The 25344-nt window shown below is 37.9% G+C and overlaps 1 protein-coding gene across 1 annotated transcript in view; it reads right to left on the bottom strand.

Annotated features, from left to right (window-relative positions):
• Positions 1-395: 395 nt before the first annotated feature.
• The window catches only part of PCSK1 (proprotein convertase subtilisin/kexin type 1), a 38467-nt gene continuing 13518 nt past the window's right edge, over positions 396-25344 (bottom strand). Inside the window, exons 5-14 of the mRNA XM_063295401.1 lie at positions 22358-22434; positions 18999-19087; positions 17508-17680; positions 12441-12653; positions 9961-10061; positions 8426-8659; positions 7719-7876; positions 5330-5463; positions 2619-2780; positions 396-1945 (exon numbers count right to left, since the gene is read on the bottom strand). Coding sequence (XP_063151471.1) covers positions 1586-1945; positions 2619-2780; positions 5330-5463; positions 7719-7876; positions 8426-8659; positions 9961-10061; positions 12441-12653; positions 17508-17680; positions 18999-19087; positions 22358-22434 — 1701 coding nt within the window. The 3' untranslated portion in view covers positions 396-1585. The remainder of the gene's footprint in view (positions 1946-2618; positions 2781-5329; positions 5464-7718; positions 7877-8425; positions 8660-9960; positions 10062-12440; positions 12654-17507; positions 17681-18998; positions 19088-22357; positions 22435-25344) is intronic.

The following is a 25344-nucleotide window of genomic DNA, read 5'->3' as shown; positions in this document are numbered from 1 at the left end:
AGCTTTCTGCCTGTAATCTGCTTTTTTCCCCCCACCTTTTTTTTCTTCTGATCTTACAGCCTTCTTTATTCCTATTTTCTTTCTTCATTTCCTTCATGATCTTTTTTCATATTTTTATCTGTTTCAGCCTCTGACAGGCTTCAGCTTAATACTTATTCTCTGTTAAGTCCTGCCATGTCTAATGTAACAGCCAAACCATTTTTAAAAAAAGGAATATTTCATTACTTCAAAAAAAACCTGTCTGGTCTTTGGTTATTGGCTTATTATATCAGTTTTGAACAGACATCAGTTTCTCAGATGGGTGCTGGGAAATGTGTCATTCATGATGAAAAAATAGAAATCCAATATAATTCTATTCAGTGTTTGACATTTATATTTAGAATTCCTTTTTTAAAAAAATTCTCTCTATATATATATTCTGAGAATGCCATCTCCTGAACTGTATGAGCCTGAGAACCTAAGAGGGGCTGATATTCATCCAAGTGAAAGAGAAGAACCAATGCCCTTCCATTAGGACTCAATTCTAATTGCCTGCTTGTGCTAGCAGATTCTTCTTGTCTTGTCCTCTGAAATAAACAGGACAGGCTCTTTGATTTTTCCAAAATCCATGCCTGGCTTGGCTGATGTAATAGGTAGTTCTCCTGATGAAGGAAAGAGAGTGTAGAGGCACCACAACAAAAACAGATTTATCCTATTTGTTAAAACTAACCAACTGTAGGGGGAAACTGTGTTTTTAAAAAGAAAGCTGTGAGGGGAAAGGAAATAAAAACTGGATCTAAGAGTAAATGGATTTCAGTATTTGGGCTGAAAGAAATTGGCAGGGTGTTATGACACTGCCTTGTTTCTTCTGCAAGTCTTCCCCATAAATTAGAATTGTAATCCTTATGCATATTTCCCTGAGAGTACGACCCACTGAAATCAATGGGTTTTACTTAGGAATAAGCATGCATAGGATGGTACTCACCGAATCAGTGGGAAGATATATATTCTCCAGGTTTTCTTCTGCCTGAAACATTTTTGATTGCCCGATTAGTTTGGGCCCCTTTTGATCTCATCTGAGCTATCTTTAAATGTACTTTATACCTGAAGCATGGATGTGGCTTTCTAGTTCCAAAATTGGGATGAGAGGGGTCAAGGAGAGGGGCTATGTGCTACGCGTTTTTGTACTCAGGGACCATATTTTCTGTTGCTTAGAAAGACAAACAAATCTCCTGGTATCTCCAAACATTACATTTTGAGATAGACCAGCAGAAATAAAACCTAATATATTTGTAATTTGTACAGAAGGGATTATAAACAACTGTTGCAGTGAATTTGTGCTATTTCCTTGAGATACTTGTTCTACTCATTCCTGAAGGAGGCTGCCTATCTGAAAGGATTATTGAAAGCTTTGAATAAACAGGTTGTTATTTCACATCTAGCAACCTTTTCATTTTGCTTATTTTATAGGCAGCTGATAAATATGGAATAATACCAGTTGTGTTCATGGAAATGTTACAATATATGGCAATTAGTCTGAAATTAGGAGTGCAGTGGAGATGGGGGTATGTGAATATTTCCAACCCAGTGTTTCTGCCAAGGACTTTTAATTTTCCTCATTTAGAATATCAATTAAAGCTTGTAGTAGTCTGTCATCCCTGTGTTTATATGATTTTGAATTGTAAAAAAGGTCAACATAGTCACTATATAGAGACTCCTCTGAGTCTCTCAGCTGGGGGCCATGGTTTAGTTTCTCGAGAGCTTGATAGAAATGTTCATATGGAATATCTGTGTTTTCATTTAGCATCTTCTTTGGTAAATGATTCCCAACCAACTGACTATGGAATGCATTTTGGAGTAGACGGAGCATTGCATCAGAGGGAACCACATCTTGGTTTTGCTGCTTGCTGCTAGTGCTTCCTGTTACTTTGCGTTTGTCACTCAGGTTCTCTTGGGTGGTGTGCTCCTGAAAGATAGATATGAGGGTACCAAACATCAGGAGCTGTTGATTATTAGCAAAAGAAGTTCACAAGTTTTCTGCTAATGCTGATTGGGCTGGAAGTCCTGAGAACAAAAAAACAGAATTCTGTTTCTGTGGTGCTAGACATACAGTATGTAGCTAGTTATACATGCCTGAGACTCAGCACATTTAAGATGCTCTAGAGACCTGTGGAGAAACTTTGCAATGGCTTGGGAATCAGCATATCCAGGACATTTATGTATGTATTCTACATGAATTAGAACATAAGGAGCTTTTTGAACCAGATGCATTACTAACTAGTAGCCAGACAAAAAGCTAGCAGGCAGAGGATTAACGCAACAGCAACTTTTCCAGTGTTGCTTCTCCATTTTTTTTGCAGCTAGTGCTTATAAATAGCACATTGGCACCACACCAGGAATTTCCTTGGACTCCCATACCTAGCTGTTGTTCTTATGCCAGTCTTTCATGAATTTCTCTTTAAAACCATCTAACCAAGTAGTCACAATCACATCTAATGCTGGGAAATTCCAGAGTCCCAGAGGGAGAAAAGCAATATTGATTTGGAACATCTTAATTTAGAAGAAAAACCATTCCAGTCCTCTAATTTGTTTCACATCTTATAAAGAAATTATGGATAGGTATACGGCTAGATGGGTACCTCCACTGAGTCTGTCATCTTTTCCACACCTCTCCTGTCATTTTGGACAGTGTTGTATGATGTATAGATACGAGGTTGCTTCATATGTTCAGGTCGGGTAGACGTGCCATGCAAAATCAATTTCCAGTTCACAATTCTGCCTTCATTTTGCATTCTTCTAGACTGAGGAAAAGTAGTATAATTGTCAATGGACTGTCAATTACAGTCCATAAGTTTAAGACATAAAAATGGAAGAGCATTACAAAATGCTTATTGAATTTTAAAATATTTAAACCCAATGATGTTTACATACTCATATACACTGCCTCTTTATATTCACATATTAATAGAATATGTAGATGTTTCTTAAAATAGTTACATATATACTTACTTCAATTGAATGTACAGAGATTAAGCATAAATATTTTATTTAAAAGAGTAACAGCCAATTGTAATAAAGGATGAGTGGGAAGTTCATTAAGGTTGTATTATCCCATTCACTTTCTGAATATATATGTAAATCAGAACACGTTAATGTGTCCAAACATACCATATTACCAAACATACAATGTAGCTTATAGCTCAAAAATTGGTAAACAGGAATGCATATATTCTAGGGTAAAGTGTATACAAAACTGGATTATGTTCAGATAACACATTAAAGATTGGATAAAATATACATGTTGAGAACAGTTCATATGCATACCGAAATTTATACACAAATGCTCTGACCCTAGGTTTAAGTTTTTAAAAATATATCGAGCAAAATGAAATTGATAGATCCACCCATTCCTATCTTGGAAGTGTCCCGATTCATTTCCATCTAAAATGAATTACGGGTGTTGACCCACTGAGTAACATTCCTAAAATATTTTAATTGTTATGCAACTTACTATTGAAGTTCACAATTTGTCTACTTGGCATTTCAGGAGACAAATGTGATTTTAAGAAATAAAAATAAAAATAATTGTCATTACGTTTTTTACATAGGCCCCAGAAGTACCAGTTCATCTAAAAACTGTTCTAAAAACCTAAGGTTAAATTCTATTCATTATCAGCAGTGAATCCTAGTGAAAATCCCATTGGTAGCAGTGATTAAAGTTAAGGCTCATTGGTGCGAAAATTGCTTTCTAGAGCAACAAGGTGCCATGAATTTAGAAATGCTGCTTTCTCTATTTGCCACTTTGCACTGAAATGCTATCCCCTTTTGCCTTTTAAGTTGCCAGGTATCCTGTTTTTAAATATATTTACATTATGAATGCACAAAGTTCTTAGCCAAAGATCTAACTTACTTTCAGTTTGTAATCAATTAAATATCATCTTCACTTTTAAATTTTACAGGTTTCCCTAATGATAATTCTCTTATTCTGTATAATCACTAACACAAATATACCCACCCACCAGTAATTAACTAACTGCAGTAGGTATCTTTTACTGCTGAGTGTTTGCTATCAATACATTCATTGGGACCACTTTTAGAATAATCAGTTCCAACATTTTTAATCAAACTAGAGCTAAACACATTTGCAATAAAAGAACAAAGCTAACACCATAAGGAAAACATTTTGACTCTGATTAATTTCTCAACAGAATAATTTAAACTTATCTGAAATCATTAGCCACAATAAATATATTCACTACATTGACAAAAACTGGCAAGTGGACCATCCAAAACTATCCAGTATGAATTGCCATTCAAGGAAACACACCTTTTTGCCCTTAGTACAAATACCAGGCAATTGCTGCAAAATATAGCTACAGTTTGCCTTACTGTAAGTTACAGAATGTTGTTGTTTATTCGTTTAGTCGCTTCCGACTCTTTGTGACTTCATGGACCAGCCCACGCCAGAGCTTCCTGTCGGTCGTCAACACCCCCAGCTCCCCCAGGGACGAGTCCGTCACCTCTAGAATATCATCCATCCACCTTGCCCTTGGTCGGCCCCTCTTCCTTTTGCCTTCCACTCTCCCTAGCATCAGCATCTTCTCCAGGGTATCCTGTCTTCTCATTATGTGGCCAAAGTATTTCAGTTTTGCCTTTAAAGTTACAGAATACCACTCCACAATTGGGGTCCTGCCTTCTTATAGATCTCAGGCAGTACTGAAATTTTTGGCTTGATTTTTTTCAAAGCTAAGTCTCTAGTCCTTACCAAGGTGTCAAAGAAAAGGTGGAAAAAGAATCCTGCTTAATTAGAAAAGGGAGCTGTCATATAATTTCAATATCCAGCTTTAATTATGAAACATTTGATCATTTATTCATTGCTAATATTCTTTTACACCTATTTCATCCACAGCTCTACATGTTTTTGTTTTTGTGTGAAACTGGTCTTATAACTTAGAGCCAAAGGAGTAATGGAAATTATAGTTCCATTCCCAAGTCAGCTGAAACTTTTCACCTTGAAATTAAAGGCCATATTCCAGAATAAAATCAGGGAGGGAGGGAGGGAGGGAGGGAGGGAGGGAGGGAGGGAGGGCAGTTTGCCAATTGAATCATTAGTTTTATCTGACAAGAAAATACAAAACCATTGACTTTAGGAACACAATACATTTAACTTTATATTCAGTAAGCTGGACACAAATGCAGCTATCCATTGAGGCTACAGAAAAAAGAGTTATCATTAGCCTATTTCCTAACTATATTTAGTGAGATAATCATGGTTAATAGATCGCAAGAGTTTTGCCATACTGTATCTTACTCTTAGTTTACATCCATACATGTGACTTTTCTTACTCACCATATCAATTATTTTTAAAGTCCATGTTCCTGTTGGATCCTCACCCCAAGTGTGAACTGACATAAAATCCCAGTCCTTAAAGCCATAGGGTGATTTATCTCTTTGCCGTTCAGCCAATAAGACTGTGTTGGTCCCTGTATCAGAGAAAAAAAAAATGGCATTCCAGTATGAGATACTATAAAATGCAACTTAGCAGGCAAAAGGCACACAACCACCAGTTTCACCCTCTATATCCTCAGAATCCTCTTTGTGCCACTTCATGAGTGTCCTCACTGCTGCCACCTTCACAATGCTGAGAACTCTACATGAACCAGACAGGAATCTCTCCAGCTGACCAATAATGCAGCAGCTGTCCAACAGCTGCCACCTTTCTGTTCAGCTTAGGAAGCCTGATGAAATGGTGGCAAGGGGTTGGTTCTTGAGCTTGAAATGAGACAGAAGTCAATCAGCTCAGCTGCAGAAGGGCTGCTGAAAACTTAGGCAACCAGAAGCATGGGGTTGAACACAGATCAGTGTGAAATGAGGTGAAAAGAGCCGTCGATAAATCCTGGGTAGGCAGTCTTGTGCACTTAGCAATAAGGACATTTTAATCTCTTTTTATTAAAGAATGTGTGGGATCAACTTCAAGGTGATACGAGTATTAAAACTATGTAGTAAGCCTAGGTATATAGGATTTTATGCATGTAGGCTTCCATGGAAACTGTAATTATGATAATACAACGTTATAATTCTGTGGAAGTATATGGACACAGAGGATTAAGACAAGGCTTCTTCTTCAGAAATCTATGCTTAATACATGGATTTGTGAAAGGGCAGAGAAGCTGGCTTGATACACTCATTGCTTCTTTCAACACATGGATTGAAGTTCATAAAGCAAAGTGAGCTATTGTTTACATTTGTAGGTTTGGGATGTGCCATATCAAGCTGCCAAGATGTTCACTGTGTACTACTAACCACCACAGGCAGAAGGAAAAAAAGAAGAAATTGCCAGGAGCACAATAGATGGGTAGATTGGATCTTAACATCCTGAACCATCTAGCTATGTTTATGTTTTTAAGAAGTTGTTCAGAATGTATGTTTGGGAAATAGGTAGTGCCAAAGAATACAATACATGTTTCATATTTAGAAAATACTAATGTCAGTGAACATACTAAACTGCCAAAGATTTCAGGCAGGAGACTTTCCCACCTTTCTCCTACTTGGAGACATCACTGACAGAAACTTGCATGCAAAGTTTCTCTCTACATGCAAAATATTCATTTCCCCACTGATCATAAACCTTCCTAATTTTGCTTTCCCAACTTACTTTGTAATCAATAACCTATTTTCTTCAAAGCACTTCTGATCAGAGCTGTAAGCAGCAAGTGGAAGATGTCAACTTAAATGAATACAGAAGAGAGGCGACTTCACCAAGAATCATGTCTCATTTAATTCTGCCACAAATCCAACTGAAACCTGAGTAAAGTGTCAGAAAGTCTGTGAAGTTTGAGGAGAGATGGCAAATTGCTCTGTTGACCATGAGCCATTCTAACAGAAAGCAAAGCAAAATTGCCATAATATGTGGCCTACAAAGTATGATATAAGAATGCTGTCCTATAGTAATGTTCTCTTGCTAAACAACAATGAGTGGATGTGTAAGTCTAAGCTCAGTGTGCTTTCCAAAAGAGAGATGCATAGTTTTGTTAGAAAGTAGCTGGATCTAACTACTTTATTCTACAGTATTGGCATTAGTAGTATTTTAGGAGTACACTGAAGCAAACTGCATGGAGATCAATTTAATAAGACCAATAAAAAAAGTCAAATGATGAAATATGCTGTCCCCAGATAAAATAAAGACCATCTGTTTAGGTTTATAAAAAGATGAAACAAATCCCTGAGTTTAGGGCTATTAATAGCCAATAATCTTCACTGCAGTACATTACCTCCAGAATAAAAAGAAATATCAGTTTTAAGGAACTGCAGTCATGAGAACAACCATCCTCATGTCTAGTTTATGAAATGCATCTGATTGGGACAAGATAGATTCATTAATGCTGATCTGGCAGTCTGAAACTTTAGAGAACCTGTAGAAAGAGACGAAGCAGTCTTCCAACATGTGAGGTTCTTTGTTGCTCCCTCACACTTTAACACACCAAAGATATCTGGCTAGATAATGCAAAGGATATGCATGGTTTAGGTTAGGGTTAGGGCTGCTATGCGGCTGACTCATGCTGTCCAAAATGTCCTCATGGATATACATTTTTATTTGAAATTTCAGGATATTTTTTTCTTTATATCCATTCTAATTTGTTGGCAAGTATTCCACTTCCCAATGTATTCTTTATTCTGGTATCTGTCAAAATATTAAAACAAAATTATGCCACAAAAATAGACAGTGTGTCTCTTTTACCTGATGGGGAAGTCAGGGTCACATGAAGATCACCCCTGCGGGAATATTCAATTGTTGCTTCAAACTGTACATGTTCCAAGGATTTAATGGCATTTTCTTGGCCTTCACAAGCTGTTGTAGGAATTTCAATGGTAACTTCGCCACTAGCTCTCAATAACCTGGCAACATGATTAGAAACTTAATTTATTTCATGAAATTCTGATGCAGTTTTAAAAATCTGCAAAATTGCTTTATACTAAGCCAGAGGTCCTTTAAGCCAATTTTAAATTTCCCATGATGCCCTGGAGCACTGTACTGGGGAAAAATACCAAGATAATTTATTGTTGCAGGGGAACACTGTTCCAAACAAATATGGATGGCAGTGGGCCCTAGCTGAAGGCTGATTGAGCTCTCAAATTTCACATACTATCTGATGTTGGGTAGATTGAACCTGGTTCCTTCTGTATGCAAAGTGTATGTTATCAAGCTATAGTCCCCATTTCATTTCCCCCCCCTCTTCTTGTTTTTGCCATGCAACAGTTGCTGTTTCAAAAAAGTATAAATATGTTTACTACATGGCTAGATAATAAAAGAACTACCAGATGGAAGCAGTCCACTGGGGCATTTGAAAAAATGTTCTTATGTTGGAGGGCTATGGGTTTCCACACTACTTTGAATCAGAGTTCAGATAACAACTGAACCAAAATAAAACCAGTATCAGCTCTTACCTTGGCTCAAAGCCATTGTCCTTAACTATGCATTCTTTCTTGTCTGGCACTCCTTTCCAGTTTTTAGGATCAGCCAAATCTACCAGGGCTTTAGCATTGAGTAATCCAAATCCAAATCTGCTGTTCACCATCAGCCCAGCTCCATTCTTCTTCCATCCTGGATTGTTGGCCAGTGGATCAAATTCAGACGTCCAGACTACCAAATGTTGCATATCCCTCCAGGTTAGATTAGGACTATCACAAATGAAATTCTAGTCAATTTTGGTGTTGATTAAGGTTTTAAGACCTTTGCCCATAATCCACCATTTTTTTTGATAGGCACAGAATACTCTTCCCCCCTTCCCTGGTGAGTAGGTTATCTTTAAGAGTATAAGCGCTCAGTTCAGAATATTAGCCCCACTAGTCAGCAGCTCTCTACTAAATTTCCACCAGTATTTTTGTTTCGAATGTCATGAAAGATTCATGCCAAAATGCAGAAATTACTTAGAGATAAAGGAACTCTGTTCTCTGCTGGGAAGATAGACTAGCTAATCAGGTTACCTTATTACAATATTTATTGCTCTATTCTATTTACCATTATGTTATATTTGTTCTCTACTGTGTACTTCTAAATGGTTTTTCTGATCCTTATCTTTAGGCTGTCTTTGAAGGGATTTTCTGAAAGGTTCAAAATACGGCTTTTGTTTTTGTTTAGAGATTAAAACCCTTGGGGGATTGTGTTTCAAAGAACAGAACTGCAATAGCCCCATAAGGATAGCAAGAAAAAGCATACAATATAGGAATGGACTGATCATTCTCTTTCCAATCCGTATCAGTTTCATCTGGTTCATCCAAGTCTAAGTAAAAGAAAATTTTACTTAAGATTTAATGCCTGCTTAAATCCGGTTTTGTTATCTAATTTTGTACCAATTGTTTTAAAATGCAGATTAGTATTGAAACAGAATAGATTGATGAATGAACAGCAATTGACTGATGCAGCTTCTTTAAGTTTAATCTCTTTCATGTATGTATGTATGTATGTATGAAAGAGATTAAACTTAAAGAATACATACATACATACATACAAACACGCACATAAGACTATATACAGTATATAGAGAGAGAAAAGAGAGAGGATTTCTTTATCTCGCACTCTGAATTTGATTATTTTTCTCTTTTTGAAAATACCTATTTTATATGGGTGTAGGTGAAGGGTTTTTCTTTGATATTTTTCCAGGTGACAACTGAATTACAAACTTTGGACACATTCCAAAGATATGTCTTGGCAATCATAGGTGTCCAATATATACTGCAACAATTTGAAAAATGATAAAATGTGACATGGAGTTGCAATCTCCCGGCCCGTCATACTTGGATACCAATGCAAGTACTAGGGTTTGCCTTGCGATATCACCATGCATGCTTTGTCATTTGTTTTCCTTTTCCCTGCTGCAGATGTTTAGGCTGGCGATGTGGAACAGGTCAGTTTGCTTGGAATGTGAATTGAATCAAAGTCTCAAGCTTTCCTAATTAGGAAGAAGTTTAAGAAGACTTACTTGGCTTCTAGGGCTAGAGCAAAAATCCCTGCGGCTAAGGGAGCAGATGCCGAAGTCCCCGTGTGAGTGGCCGTGCATTCATTATGAAGATCAGCACTTATCTGAAGGAAGTAGACATCATATAAAGGGTACAGTTAACCAGGACAATGCACAGAAGTGTTCTTTGTGGGTTGCCCCGGAACCTGTTGTCCTCTTTCAGATAAAATAAGAGTTGAAAACCCTCACCATCTATTCTGAGTTCAATTTTCTATTGAAATAGCTCATACTGAAAGAACATATGCAATGTCAAAGGAGCTCACCTTATTATGAAATCCTAGTTGGATAAAAATAAGTGTTTCAGAATTACTGTGGAATCATAAAATGCATCACTGTAAAATGATTGCCATATTAGAAAATACATAGGGGTTGATAGCAAATACTTTTCTTTCCCTTCTTCTCATTCTAACAGAGCCCAGTACTGTAATTTGGAAAATGAAACAGATGGTTTATTAGAAAATGAAGTGCCCTGCTTGGATAAAGTGCCTCACATTAGTGCCTGCAAAATTACAATTTGTGAAAGTACAGTATTGAAATGTGTACATGTACGTATTTGAATGTAGCAGAATCTGTAAACCTTAGATGTAAAATGTTGGAGTTTTTGACCAATAATACTGATTATTTTTATCCTTCCTTACATCTCTGTTTCTCAATAAAAGACTGGAATTTACTGGAAAGAGATGATTCCCACCTCCATGTTTCACATACCTTGATTCAGTGACAACCCAAGAGATCAGATGGAAGGGTCAATAGAATAGTTATATATCTAACTATATAACTATAACTGAGTTAGATCATCTGCCATTTGGATTTTATTTTTATTTATATTGATTGTCTTCTTGTAATTGTATTTCTATATATCGTATTTTTATATATTAATTATATTGTATATTTATTGTTTTATTGATTACATTGTTGTAAACCACCCAGAGTCCCTCTGGTGGGAGGAGATGGGCGGTGACAAATTTGATTAAATAAATAAATAATAAATAAATAAATAAATAGTTCCCATATCATTATCTCCCCTGCCCTTTGATGAATCCAGGCAATTGTTTTGCACTGATGAGTCTCGCAAAGATACCTGGCACTCCCATTAGGGGAAATGAAGCAGCCACTTTGAACAGTGGACTTGGGGCTGGGTGATGAATTAGGGACAAACCCCTACCTTCTTCCCAATCCCTTGACTATTGCCCAAAGAGACAGCCTCATTGCTTTGGTGGCACATGGGTCTCTCGAGGAGCTTGCCACTATAGCCAATTACTCCATAGGCGCTGATCTGAGAAGTCCATCAGAGCAGTGCTGGGAGATGCCTGAAGTTTCTACCTGTACAAACAACTGACACAACCATTTCACAATGTGTCATTCTGTGGATGCTCTCATGGTGTTGCTTATCGGATGGCCAAGTAGGTGGCTGTTCAGTAGATGAATAACAGCACTGCTGCTGGGGAAGATGTGGTTGCATGAGAAACCCCAAAGGGTGAGAGTGGTGGAGTCTGCTACTGCCCAAGTAGTACGTCTTTCTACTCTGTGCAGCAAGTCTCTCTGGGGTTGGTCCTCCACTCAGATGTAGTCAGTGAACTTCTAAAGAAGCCACCAGTTACATTTCACCAAGAGTAATGAACACAGTTTATGCAGTGGCTGTACTATAATCAATTTACTACAAAATTTACAGTGAGGTATTGCACATCATAAATAACTTGTTATGTAGAATGGCCTTTTCACTTTTGTAACTGGCATAGTTACTTCTCAAAGATAGATGCATCTGTTTCTCAGTCAAGACAACACTATTATTCTGGTATTTTCCTGTTTGAATTAAATAGGCTTGCACTAATTCCTGCTCTGACTACTATTATAGGAAAGGTTCGTACATTACTGGATTGAACATATCCACAATAATCTATTAGTTGGAGAAGCTTCCTGCTATTAACATGAAAGGAAACTTAATTTTTATTGTTGGCGCTGAAAGCAAATTCATTCCAAGTTTTTTTTTCTTCTCCAGAGAGAGACAGTCCTTTTCATATTAGATTTGAGAGTCTCCTTTATATAGAAGTTGCATTGTTGTTGCAGGCAAGAAAGATGGAGTCCCTCTTCCATTTGAACAAAAGGTGATTATGCATTATTTCAGCAATATGCTTGTGGTGTGTTTTTGATGGCTTTTTGCTGCAAATCTTCACAAGCTGAATTTATCCTTTAAAACTCCTCCATCTCTCCTCCCAAAATACCTCCCAGTGTCACCAATCATCAGCCACATTGTTTGTGGTTCCGTGGGCTTACTTAAAAGACAAAGAATGAAGTTTAGTCCTGAATGAAAATGCCCCACTATATCTGAATTATGACTATTAGACCATTAAGAGTAGTTTCCATGAATTTATCATCCATGCTCAACAAATTACTTTATGGTTGACCCCCAGAAATGTTGGTTAAATCTGGTAAAAACAACCTACAATTTTCTGGTCAGAATAGTCCCCACTGCTGTATGCTGTGGCCAGTGTTGAGGAACACTTCTCTGCATACCAAGGAGAATGGCCTTGCTGAGAAGCACTGCTGATCGAGATTGTATAGATGCTATCTGTGTAACCATCACAGTCACAGTTATCTCCTTGGCGGCCACCATTCCCTGAAGCCCAGACAAAAAGGGAGCCTTTCCCCTTTCTTCCCTAAAGGAAATGAAAGGAAAGGATGATTATTGTGAGTACAGAAGTGTGCATTGTCCCCCAGATGTAATTTTCATGCCCATTTTGTCAGTAAGTTTTAAAATGAGGATCAGAGTAAGGAAGCTCCCTTATTTTGTTGAAACAAAAATGCAAATGAATGTTATTTGGAGAGATCAGTATCTTTAATTGGTACGAAGGTAAACAGTAGATCTACATAGTGTCTATGACATCATAGAATGTTTTTGAATGATCTGAAGGGGAATGATTAGCCATAGACCAATGCAAGCAAGGACATTTTCCCTGCATGAATAAAAGGTTAAATTGTCTAAAGAGATCCTAAGATAAGATCTAATGATGAAAAAGCGATAATGGACTGGAATGCTTGAAGGGCTGACTTCTAAGGCAGAAAGCTGAGGGTGCAAGGGGAATGAGGACATAGTAAGGAGCCTCACACTGAGTACGGTGTGAAAAGTTGCATCAGTGGATGGAAAACAACAAACAGAGCCTTTCTGAGGTCTTTGGCTGTCAGCATGGTCCAGACTGAGAGAGTTGTGGCTAGAGAAGCAATAGACCAGTGTTTCTCAACCTTGGCAACTTGAAGATGTGTGGACTTCAACTCCCAGAATTCCCCAGCCAGTATGGCTAGCTGGGGAATTCTGGGAGTTGAAGTCCACACATCTTCAAATTGTCAAGGTTGAGAAACACTGCAATAGACAATATATTTTAATAGGGAAAGCAGAAGCATTATATTCTAATGGTGCAAAAGGTCACAAGAGCTGGATGAAATTTCTCATTTGTCTAATCAACCAAACGTTGGTCAGCCTCTATGCTGGTAAAGGTAGAAAGAGACATTGCACACTCCAAAATGCATAAGGCCTATTTTCAGGAACTGGCTGTAGAGCTCAGACTAATTCAGACCAAGCAAAAATTTAAGGATGGTCCATTTGTGGTGTCAAATAATTTTTTTCTAAGTGAAGACTGAGGACTCACTACTTGTGGTAAAACACACTGCACTGACAAAAGTATATTTTTGTTTTAAATTCCCCCTTTCTAGTACTTGGCATGCAAATATTATTATGGGGAGAATAGTTAATGATCCATGAAATCATAATTATTGTTTGCAATGAGCCAATCATCTTTCAGCCTGCTCTTTGAGATGCAATATCTTAAGATGTTAAAGCGCTGTTATTTTCCTAGTAACAATGTCCTGATGTCTAGACAATCTCTGAAACACAGATATGTTCCTTAAGGAATTAAAGGAATCTATGGAACTAATAAACAATAGCTGCACATTTGCTGCATTACAAATTAATATTTTGGGAAATACTAATATATATTTCATATGATATATCTATTCCATCACAGTACAATCATTTTATAAAGCACTGAATAATTAAATGAAGTGTTTACTATTTGTTGATAATTTCTTTTAAAAAGACTATTCTATTCATAATGTATACACCTCAGACATCCACAGCTCTGGCCACATCTAGCTCAACATTTGACTACTGTACTTATTCTTACTCAATTTATGGTCATTTGCTCTGTTGAATATAAGATATATTAACCAACGATCTGCAGGCCAAAAAAAAAGGTAAGCAATATGAATAGTTGCTCAGAGAGAACACAAATCTTTTTTAAAAAGCAAAAAGCAAAAAACAGAAACAGAAACACTACTTTAAATTCTAGGAATTCCTTTCATTTCCATGTATTGCAACTGAAATAGTGATAATGAATTATCTATGTGACTAGTGTGAATCAACACAAGAGCATTGGCATTTTATGTGTTCTGTGTTTGGCATGTCCATTTCATAGAAGGAAATAGTAAAGCCTTTAAAACTGTTTTTCTGTTGTTTCATAATTCTTGGTTCTTCAGTAATTAACATCAGAAATTAACTATGCCTGTTCATCACTAGTTGCCTTTCTGGATGATGAGGTAACTATAAAGAAAATCATCCCCCCCCCTTCAAGATTATGAAAAAAGAAAAGGCCATCTAAAAATAAAAAAACAGAGCTGGAACTAGAGGATTGCTAACATTTTAATAGAAAGCGTCTATTTAAAAAAAAGATTAATGAAAGTATGTTCACTATAAAAAGTGGCTTGTTACTAATACGCTTGGGTGAATTTTCAAAAAGATGGCTCACAGGCTATGACAAGCATAGCAATGATAACAAAAGAGTCCTTTTTGTAAACTGTTCATGAAGAAAACAGTAACTCTCATTAGGAAAATGTGACTCCTTGTTCACCTTACTTTAGACAATGCATGATATCTGTCAAAGTTAGCTATGCCAGGAGGAAGCAAGGATGAAGAATTGCCCTCCGTATGGTCTGTGGTAAAAGTCTAAACATTGAGCTTCAGACTTGCTCTCAAACCACCCTATTGACTTCATAGGGAAAATTCAAAATCCAGAAATGGATCAGGACAGCCATGTCTGCAGGGGTGGAGCAAGGGGCTCAGAATGACGAAAACCACATTGTGCCGTCATAGTGCAAGCCCTTCCCTTTTCATATGTGTGTCATGATAACACCAGCATGTATAAAAAGAGTAGAGTTTATGGCATGCTGGTGTGATGCAACTTTTGTCATTCTGATGTCTCATGGTATTCCTCACTGGCATGTAGGAATAAGACTTCTTTAAAAAAAAAACTTCTGTGTACTGAATGCATCTTCAAAAATCATGGCTGAACAGGCTGAGAAAAAGAGGAGTGGGTGAATGATTTTATCCAAAGACTGAAGAGGAACCAGAAAGAGAGCAGGGGAAAATGGTGAAGGAGAGAAAGTAGAGAATGACAGCAAAGGAGAAATAAGAGGCAGAAGAAAGACAAAAGGGTGATGCAAGCTAAGTTCACATAGCATGCTAAACCCTAAGCCCAGGTGAAGTACACAATTGCTGGGTTCTAATATGCTATGCCTAAAAAAAAAAACACCATGGGGTTAACTTGATGGCCATGATAGTTTGGTCCACACGACATGCTAAACAATAGCAGGATTCCCAGAACAAATTGAACCACAAACCACCCAAAGTTATAATAGCCTAGTGTAGCAGATTATCGGAACCCACACAGGCTCTATCCAGTTATTCTCTGTGTAGCAAAGGTGCACAATTACAGGATCCTCACTTTGGACTGGGCACTACCCCTCTTGAAAAGCACTGATTTTAAAGTAAAGTCCACAGTTTACCTCAATTGATTCTGCACCTTTCCTATCTCAATTCCCAAGGCAAACAAACAAACAAAGTACTATTTTGGAGAAGCAGGAGGTGGCCAGTGACTTCTTCATGGAAGCATTATTACGCTGGCAAGTGCACTAAAAGTTTTAGTTCTAAGTGGGATGGGGTTGCAGGGTGGTTGAGAAAAGGAAAAAAAAACTGATGCATTTCCAGTTATTGATCGTAAGTGTCCTGATTACCAGGAAACACACTGAGGCGAGGACTTGGTCTCTAATATTTATTAGTAGTACTTAACAAGAATCTTAACAAACTGAGAAAGCGTGGGAAAACCCAGCCATATAAACCCCAAAGGTTAAGGCGGTCCCGATCTGTGTCTCTTTGAATGGCTGAACAGTTCCTCAGTGCTACGCATGCGCTTGACAGTCTGGGTGAGAGCCCCCTGCTCGCCATCCTTACTCATGACAGTAAGCTTGATAACCCCATTTTATTTCCAGGTAGATCATCAGTTGACTACATTCCTAGTGAGGGAAAACTCACCTTCCAAAATGTAATTCCAAGTTAGTGATGCAATTGTTCGAATTCAGTTTTCCCCATCCTGGTTTATTCATCTATGTTGAACCAACAACTCTCAAGGATGAGAAAATTGGGATTAATTCATCTAAATGATACCAAGTTGGATAAGGTCGTTCAAATTAGTTTATTTATTAAGAACAATCAACTGTTGATTGTTTTATACCTCCACATTCAGTGGGTTTGTGAAGTGGGAATTTGAGCTGAGTCAAGTATTGGCTGTAGCTGTCAGCAACAACGCCCCCCCACCTCAAACCAGATTATCAGCCCCAAACATTGGTCTGCCTAAATGGTGAGAGTTAAAGAAAGAGTATCTTGAACAATTTGGCAAGCCAGATCACAGAAAAAACCAGGCAGATCTCTCCAATGATATTAGAGGCTTAGTAAATGGATTTAAGTGTTACCTTAGATTTTAGAGTTACACTTTCAGTGACAGTTCCTGACTTGGAAGGAAAGGATAAGATCATTTTCAAATACTAAAACAATAATCTATCACTATTGGTGTTGCTTTTTTTTATTAATGAGGCTGGGACAACTGCCTGCATTCCTTCTTTACTTGAGGTGGTATGTATACAATTCATATGTAGATGTGTGGATAAAAAGCTGCCCATGAACTTCAACTTCATCCTTAGCTAGATCTAAAGGACCAACAAGAAGGCTCTTTTTCTCATCAAGTATTCCCATCATCTTAATTATAACTAATTGAGTTATGCATGCTGTTATGAAATAATGGATCAGATTTTGGCTCAATGCAAGAATAATAAATGCAATATTCATGAAGCAGGCCATTTCTATTAATATTTTATAGGAGCTCTTTGTATAAAGTCCCATTAATATTCAAAGGAAAACAAGCAGAAAAAAAGACAGCAAATAAAAAAAGCAAGCAGGCGTGAGAGAGGGCTGATAGAAAACAACCTGGTGATCTAGATGTTAAGCCCTTAAATATAAATACTGTAAAGACGTTTTGCTGAGCTCTTTCTACTTATCTTCACACGGGTTCCATTTTTTGAAACTGGTGTTCCTAAAATGGCAAAGCAATTCCTAAAACTAACAAAGGAACATCTCTATTTTCTGGCATGTATTAACTGCTTTTTTGCTCTGTGTTAAGAGGCCTTACCTTTTTAATTCCATATTCAAAAGCCTTTTGTGCTAGTCTGCCAGGTCCCTCAACAGTTTTCCCATCATCATTTGGACCCCAGCTGGCACTATAAATATCCACATGATCAGGACTGAACCCAATTGAACTAGCTTCAATGGCATCTGTGACAATGCCATCCAGCATTCTGATCCCTTCATGTGAGAGAGAGAGAGAGAGAGAGAAACCCAATCAGTCATTATTTTGTGTTCTGTCTGCATTGCCATTGCAAAACATTGCTTGTTACCATGCAAACTGAAGCATTTTGTCCACTTTTATAAACTGCAAGGACTTGAGGATAGAGAACTGGATTGGATATAGGCGATTCAATATTTAGCACTTTTTTTTTTTACTCTGGCTTGAGAACCAGTCATTTCAGAAGAGGTGAAATAGGAAAACAAAATCAGATTTGAAAATAAGCTATTTGATCACTTGTACACCAGCAGAGGAGACAGGAAGGGTGGTAGCACAGAATTCTATGTGGCACCCAGCATATTTTTCTACAGTATGCCATGGTTGGTGTTCCATTTTCTGGTCATTCTTAAAAAAAGAGCAGGTTCTACAGTATGCTAAAATCTGGTAAAGGTAAAGGTTTCCCTTGACATTAAATCCAGTCGTGTCCGACTCTAGGGGGCGGTGCTCATCTCTGTTTCAAAGCCGAAGAGCCAACGTTTGTCCATAGACACTTCCGTGGTCATGTGGCCGGCATGACTGAATGGAATGCCGTTATCTGCCCGCCGAAGCGGTACCTATTAATCTACTCACATTGGCATGTTTTCGAACTGCTAGGTTGGCAGGAGCATGTTAAAATCTACACTATGCTAAATTAACTAATGGATACATGCATACAAACATGCATACATACTCTTGTTGAGTTGGTTATTACATTGACTTTCCTGTGATTTCTTAAAAAAAATCTTCCCCTCCAAAATAATCTTATTTTAAAAAAAAACTTTTCCATTAGTAACCCACTTTTGAAATTCAGAAAACTAAAAGCTTATGTTTTCCATCAGAGGTAAAGGAAAACTAAATCTACATTCAAAAGTTGCAAGGTTCAAAGACCTGAATGCGATAGTAGCAGCTTGAATGCCTAGTGAGGCCATGCCATGCTTGCTTCAACATGCATTGACAAAAATAATAAAATAATAATAAATAACAACTGAGATTTTGCCCACATCTGTAGGTCATCTAAATAAGTATATACAGTAGTAATAGCCTAATAAGCCACTGATGTTCAGGGACTTCAGTACTTAATGAATGTATTATTTTCAGTGTTGTGTTAAAATTCATTAGACTGCAGCAATGCATAACCCTTTCAGCCTTTGTAAGATCAGAATATATAATAGAAACAGAAAGCCTGTCATCATTTCTTCTGTCCCTGCTACTCAAATTAATATTCCTTTGCTTGGTACCTCTCCACCAGCATTTCAAACAGACCTCTGCTAAAATAGAATTATTGTTTATATTTCTTACCTCCAACTTTGGAATTGTATGCCACTCCGACTCCACATTTTAGGTTGTTTGCTTGCATGGCAATCTCTCCCGCACATCGTGTTCCATGTCTGCGGCAAAATCATTAGCTTTATATAGGTTATCTTCAAACCTTATTATGTAATTATTATTCATTTGAGTATATGAAACTCAGTTGGAGCCAAAAGGAACTCGATTAAACTAGTCCTGTTCACACAATATGATTAACTGTGTTGTGGGAGAAGATTAGATTGTTATGTGAATACCATAATCCAGTTAATTAACCCCAACAAAAAAATGTTATGTGTGTGTGCGTGTGGGGAGGAAATAATTTTAGCACAAAATAGCTCTGAGTTTGTTTGGGGCTAAATTGCTACTCCCCCTTCCCCTGCATCAACCATGTAAGTTGAAGAATTAACCAGTTTTGAAAGAGACAAAATTCCAGAGTGATCCCATAAAAATGAGACTTCTCTAGGAACACTGTCTCTGTTTTCTTTTACTCACCCACTGCAACTGCATGGCTGGGTGGTTAAAAAAAGGGGGCAAACAGAGATGGTGAGATGAGGCTACCCTGATTCTGTCCATTCTGTCCTACCATGGATTTTTCTTTGATTTTTTTTCTTAAACATTACCACTGAGAAATAGTGTAATAGGCTTCTGGTCTCTGTTGCACTGACTGAGAGGACTGAAGAAATGGTCAATGCATGACCAAACCAGTCATCTTGGATCATGTTCCACTGGCACACTAAGTTGGGAAGGTGGGGATAAGCGGGTCAGTTACCCTAATTATGAAATCATCATGAGTAACTGTAGAACACAGAACAACTTTGGTCAAGCTGATGTAATTCTGATGTGTTGGAACTACAACTCCAAGACTTCTCCAGTGAGCATGCCTATTATTTTCCCAACACATTTTGATGATTTTATGAATTAATTTCAAGAAAAACTCAATTTTCAAGAGACCAATGAAAATGTATAGCTTTAAAGGATATCAGATATCAAGTTATCTATTAAGGAGATGATTAGATTTAAATGTGCACTTCATCCTTTTTATTTTCACAGACTTAGTAGTAAAATATTTTCTATTCCACATTCCAGAAACCTTTCACCTTCATTGCATCAAATGATAGTCCTCTTGTGAAAAGCTGCCTTATTTAATAGTACAGCTTTGTATGCAGTGATGCTGTTGAATGCTGCCAGTTTGAATTCTATTTACATATCTCAGAAAGAGTAGATGTTATGCAGAGATGGTAGTTCTGAGAGAATTTAAGTCAGTGGATAATGGTCAATTATTGCCAATAACTGCTCCAGTTAAGCAGAGTGATACATTTTCAAAAACCTGAAAACATTCATCTTTTGAAAACCTTTCACTGTCATACTACTTTTTTTATTCTGTTACAACAGAGTCCACATAATGAATTCAATATTATTTCACTCAAATAGGTATTAGTGAATCTTACTGTATCATAACAAAAAATGACATCCCATCCTAACTGTTTGGGGAAGTGTTACACATTCAGAATTCCACACTTGAAATGATCTGCTGGGCAGATCCTTTGCTTCTCAAACCAGTACTTCGCCCTTAATCTGTAGAATCACTTTCATGTAACACAGTTCACATGACTGAGTTGGCCATACTTACTTGCCTCAATAGACTGCAGCTAGAGAGTGAACACTCTCCCTGTGTTGAATATTGTGTAGTTGAACTACAAGTGTGTAGCTGAATGTTTGCTGTTACGCTGGTCCACAAAATGAGACATAGAAGGCATATACAGTATCTAAATATCAATGCAGTCCTCTACTAAAAACTAAGTCCCCGCTCTGTTCAGTGTGCTTACTACCAGGTAAATGTGCACTAGTCTCACAGCCTTTATTTCAGGAGTGTCCATGGGATGGTGGTGGCCAAAAAAGTCAAGATGGCAGCTTGATCACACAATTGAAGCCCCATCCATTTTTAATATGTGCTGCATATGCAACACATGTTTAAAAAGGGCAAGGCTTTGATTGCACAGTCGCAGCAAGTCCTTTGCTTTAATTGATTGAAAAGTAATTTTATCTTCCAGAAAACTCTGATAATTACGGTTCACTGAGATAGTTTGGGATTTTAACAGTATCCTTTGCACTGTAACAAACCAAATTCCTTCCATTATTTGCTGGTCACTGTTAAAGGTACACTGAATGACATGAAATGAAATGGATGTGTTTTGCTGATAGAGTGATACTGAATCTTGAGTGAACTCTACATCATAAAAGTTGGAGAAAATTGACAAGTTGTTAGCCTAACATCAGTCTCTCCAAGATACTTCAGCTCCACGTAGATCAGCCTCTGCTGACTTTGTATTCTTTTTCCACACAGAGAACAGGTGTCAGTTCCAGGCCTGCTTAACTATCCATCATTCCATATGATTTAGGCAAGGGTATCATGAACACATCATTTACTCAATCACTAGGCAACATTACGCAGACCACATTTCATCCATGTGGAAGTTGGTCAGATACTTGCCACAGCAGAATTAACCTATGGAGTTATTGGGATTGTGTCACTAGCTGGAAATGGGTGTGTGTGTGTGTGTGTATGCACACACAGACAGACACAGACACAGGCACAGAAAACTGTATCACAGGAATTGAAGGTTTAAAAGTTTTGATTGCTGCATAGGCAGTTGATTTATCATGCTGTTTCATCTAAATCATAACCAATCCAGCATCTGAATAAGACCTGATTAGTTCAAATAAGTTACAATATCTATATAATGAAGCTGCCATGTGCTTTGATGAATTATAGAATCTCAAAATTTAGGCTCATGTGTTGACTGTATAAATGACATTTGAATATCAATCTAGCATTTACTGAAGACTTTACACTAAGACTACTAGCCAACACTAAGCAATGGACAATCTTACAAACCACATCTATATCAGGACAAAAACAGATGAAACAAGAGAGATCTTGTCCCACAGTGGTGAGAGCATGGAAAGTCAATATTGATACCTATCTCCCCTTTGTCTAGCTAATAGAAGCATTTTAAAGAGCAATCCTGAGCAAGGGAAATTCATAAAAAGAAAGAATTCCTGCCCCATCAGTATATAGTTGTGATGTAGTCTGGGGACTCTGCAGCAAAGGATGACAATGACAACTCCATGATCTAGAATTAGTTTTGTCTGCTACTGTTTCTTACAGTTTAGTCCATGTAGATTACATAAAGCAAAGTGAATATCACTGAAAATCACACAGTAATACCAGAAACAACTAGTAATATTTATCAAAGAGAGTATTAAGAAAGAGTCACTCTTAGTGAGATGGGCAGTGATGAAATGTGAAATATAAAATAAATAAAAATTAACAGCAGATAGTTACTCACTTGTTTTCATTTGTAGGATCATATCTGGGAAATGGATCATGATCATTGTCATTGAAATCATAACTTGCATCAGGATCCTAAATGTAAACCAAGAAATGAACTCTTCTAACAGCTGTAAACAAATTGCTGAAGCAATAGAAATAGGAATATAAGAAGAATCATACTAAACAAGAATAGAGATTTATCTAGTCCAGCTTTCTCTTCCTACAGTGGTCAACACAATGTCTCTCTGGAATGCCAACATTTGCACATAAATGCAGTAACACCGTTGTTTTCCCATCAACTGGTATTAATAGCAGTGTTCTCCTTTTTAAAACTTAATAATACTTCATGTCTTATTGGGTTATTTGTCATATTTGAATTTCTTTACCCAGTCATCATGGAGCATGTAATTTTTAACCCTTTTTGATTGTCTCCAGAGTGTACAAATTAGGCTGACAATTCACTTGAAGTCAGCAATCACCTTTATTGTTGATTTTCAAACTCCAAGAATCTAGTCATGAGATTGGAAAATGAAAAAAAAAAGATTGCTACTGAAATATTCTTCAGCAAAGGATCATTACCTTGTGGTGGTGCTGGAGCTTGAGCACCTCAATGATGCCATGAGCTAAACTGTGAAGGGCCACCCAAGACGGGAAGGTCATGACAGAGAGGTCAGACTAAATACGATCCCTGGGGAAGGTAATGGCAACCCACCCCAGTATTCTTGCCGTGAAAACTAAATGGATCAGTACAACCAGAGATATGTTGGTATACCATCAGAAGATGAGACCCCCAGGTTGGAAGATGGTCAAAATGCTACTGGGGAGGAACAGAGGATGAGTTCAACGAGCCCCAGATGTGATGACGCAGCTAGCTCAAAGCCGAAAGGACGGCTAGCAGCTGACAGTGCTGGTGGTGAACGGCGAATCCGATGTTCTAAGGATCAACACACCATTGGAATCTGGAATGTCAGATCTATGAGCCAGGGAAAATTGGATGTGGTTATTGGTGAGATGTCAAGATTAAAGATAGACATTTTGGGTGTCAGTGAACTGAAATGGACTGGAATGGGCCACTTCACATCAAATGACCACCAGATCTACTACTGTGGACAAGAGGACCACAGAAGAAATGGAGTAGCCTTCATAATTAATAGTAAAGTGGCTAAAGCAGTGCTTGGATACAATCCCAAAAATGATAGAATGATCTCAGTTCGAATTCAGGGCAAGCCATCTAACATCACAGTGATCCAAATATACGCCCCAACCACAGATGCTGAAGAAGCTGAAGTAGAGCAGTTCTATGAGGATCTGCAGCACCTACTGGACAACACGCCTAAAGAGATGTTATTTTCATCACGGGAGACTGGAATGCTAAGGTGGGCAGTCAAATGACACCTGGAATTACAGGTAAGCATGGCCTGGGAGAACAAAACGAAGCAGGACATAGGCTGATAGAATTTTGCCAAGACAACTCACTCTGCATAACAAACTCTCTCTTCCAACAACCTAAGAGACGGCTTTATACATGGACTTCACCAGATGGACAACAACAAAATCAGATTGACTACATCCTTTGCAGCCAAAGGTGGCGGACATCTATACAGTCGGTAAAAACAAGACCTGGAGCTGACTGTAGTTCCGATCACGAACTTCTTATTGCACAATTTAGGATCAGACTAAAGAGATTACGGAAGACCCACAGATCAGCTAGATATGAGCTCACTAATATTCCTAAGGAATATGCAGTGGAGGTGAAGAATAGGTTTAAGGGACTGGACTTAGTAGATAGGGCCCCGGAAGAACTATGGACAGAAGTTCGCAACATTGTTCAGGAGGTGGTAACAAAATACATCCCAAAGAAAGAGAAAACCAAGAAGGCAAAATGGCTGTCTGCTGAGACACTAGAAATAGCCCAAGAAAGAAGGAAAGCAAAAGGCAACAGTGATAGGGGGAGATATGCCCAATTAAATGCAAAATTCCAGAGGTTAGCCAGAAGAGATAAGGAATTACTTTTAAACAAGCAATGCGTGGAAGTGGAAGAAGACAATAGAATAGGAAGGACAAGAGACCTCTTCCAGAAAATTAGAAACATCGGAGGTAAATTCCAGGCCAAAATAGGTATGATCAAAAACAAAGATGGCAAGGACCTAACAGAAGAAGAAGTGATCAAGAAAAGGTGGCAAGAATATACAGAAGACCTGTATAGGAAGGATAACAATATCGGGGAGAGCTTTGACGGTGTGGTCAGGGAGCTAGAGCCAGACATCCTGAAGAGTGAGGTTCAATGGGGTAGAATGCTTAAGAAGCATTGCTAATAACAAGGCAGCAGGAGACGACGGCATCCCAGCTGAACTGTTCAAAATCTTGCAAGATGATGCTGTCAAGGTAATGCATGCTATATGCCAGCAAATTTGGAAAACACAAGAATGGCCATCAGATTGGAAAAAATCAACTTATATCCCCATACCAAAAAAGGGAAACACTAAAGAATGTTCAAATTATCGAACAGTGGCACTCATTTCACGTGCCAGTAAGGTAATGCTCAAGATCCTGCAAGGTAGACTTCAGCAACTTATGGAGCAAGAATTGCCAGATGTACAAGCTGGGTTTAGAAAAGGCAGAGGAACTAGGGACCAAATTGCCAATATCCGCTGGATAATGGAAAAAGCCAGGGAGTTTCAGAAAACCATCTATTTCTGTTTTATTGACTATTCTAAAGCCTTTGACTGTGTGGACCATAACAAATTGTGGCAAGTTCTTAGTGGTATGGGGATACCAAGTCATCTTGTCTGCCTCCTGAAGAATCTGTATAACAACCAAGTAGCAACAGTAAGAACAGACCATGGAACAACAGACTGGCTTAAGGTTGGGAAAGGAGTACAGCAGGGCTGTATACTCTCACCCTACCTATTCAACGTGTATGCAGAACACATCATGCGACATGCTGGGCTTGAGGAATCCAAGGCTGGAGTTAAAATCGCTGGAAGAAACATTAACAATCTC

The sequence above is a fragment of the Candoia aspera genome, chromosome 2 (genome assembly GCF_035149785.1).
Source record: "Candoia aspera isolate rCanAsp1 chromosome 2, rCanAsp1.hap2, whole genome shotgun sequence".
NCBI classification, from domain to species: domain Eukaryota; kingdom Metazoa; phylum Chordata; class Lepidosauria; order Squamata; family Boidae; genus Candoia; species Candoia aspera.
Note: the sequence above shows the minus strand (reverse complement) of the source record. Positions and strands in the feature narration are given on the sequence as shown.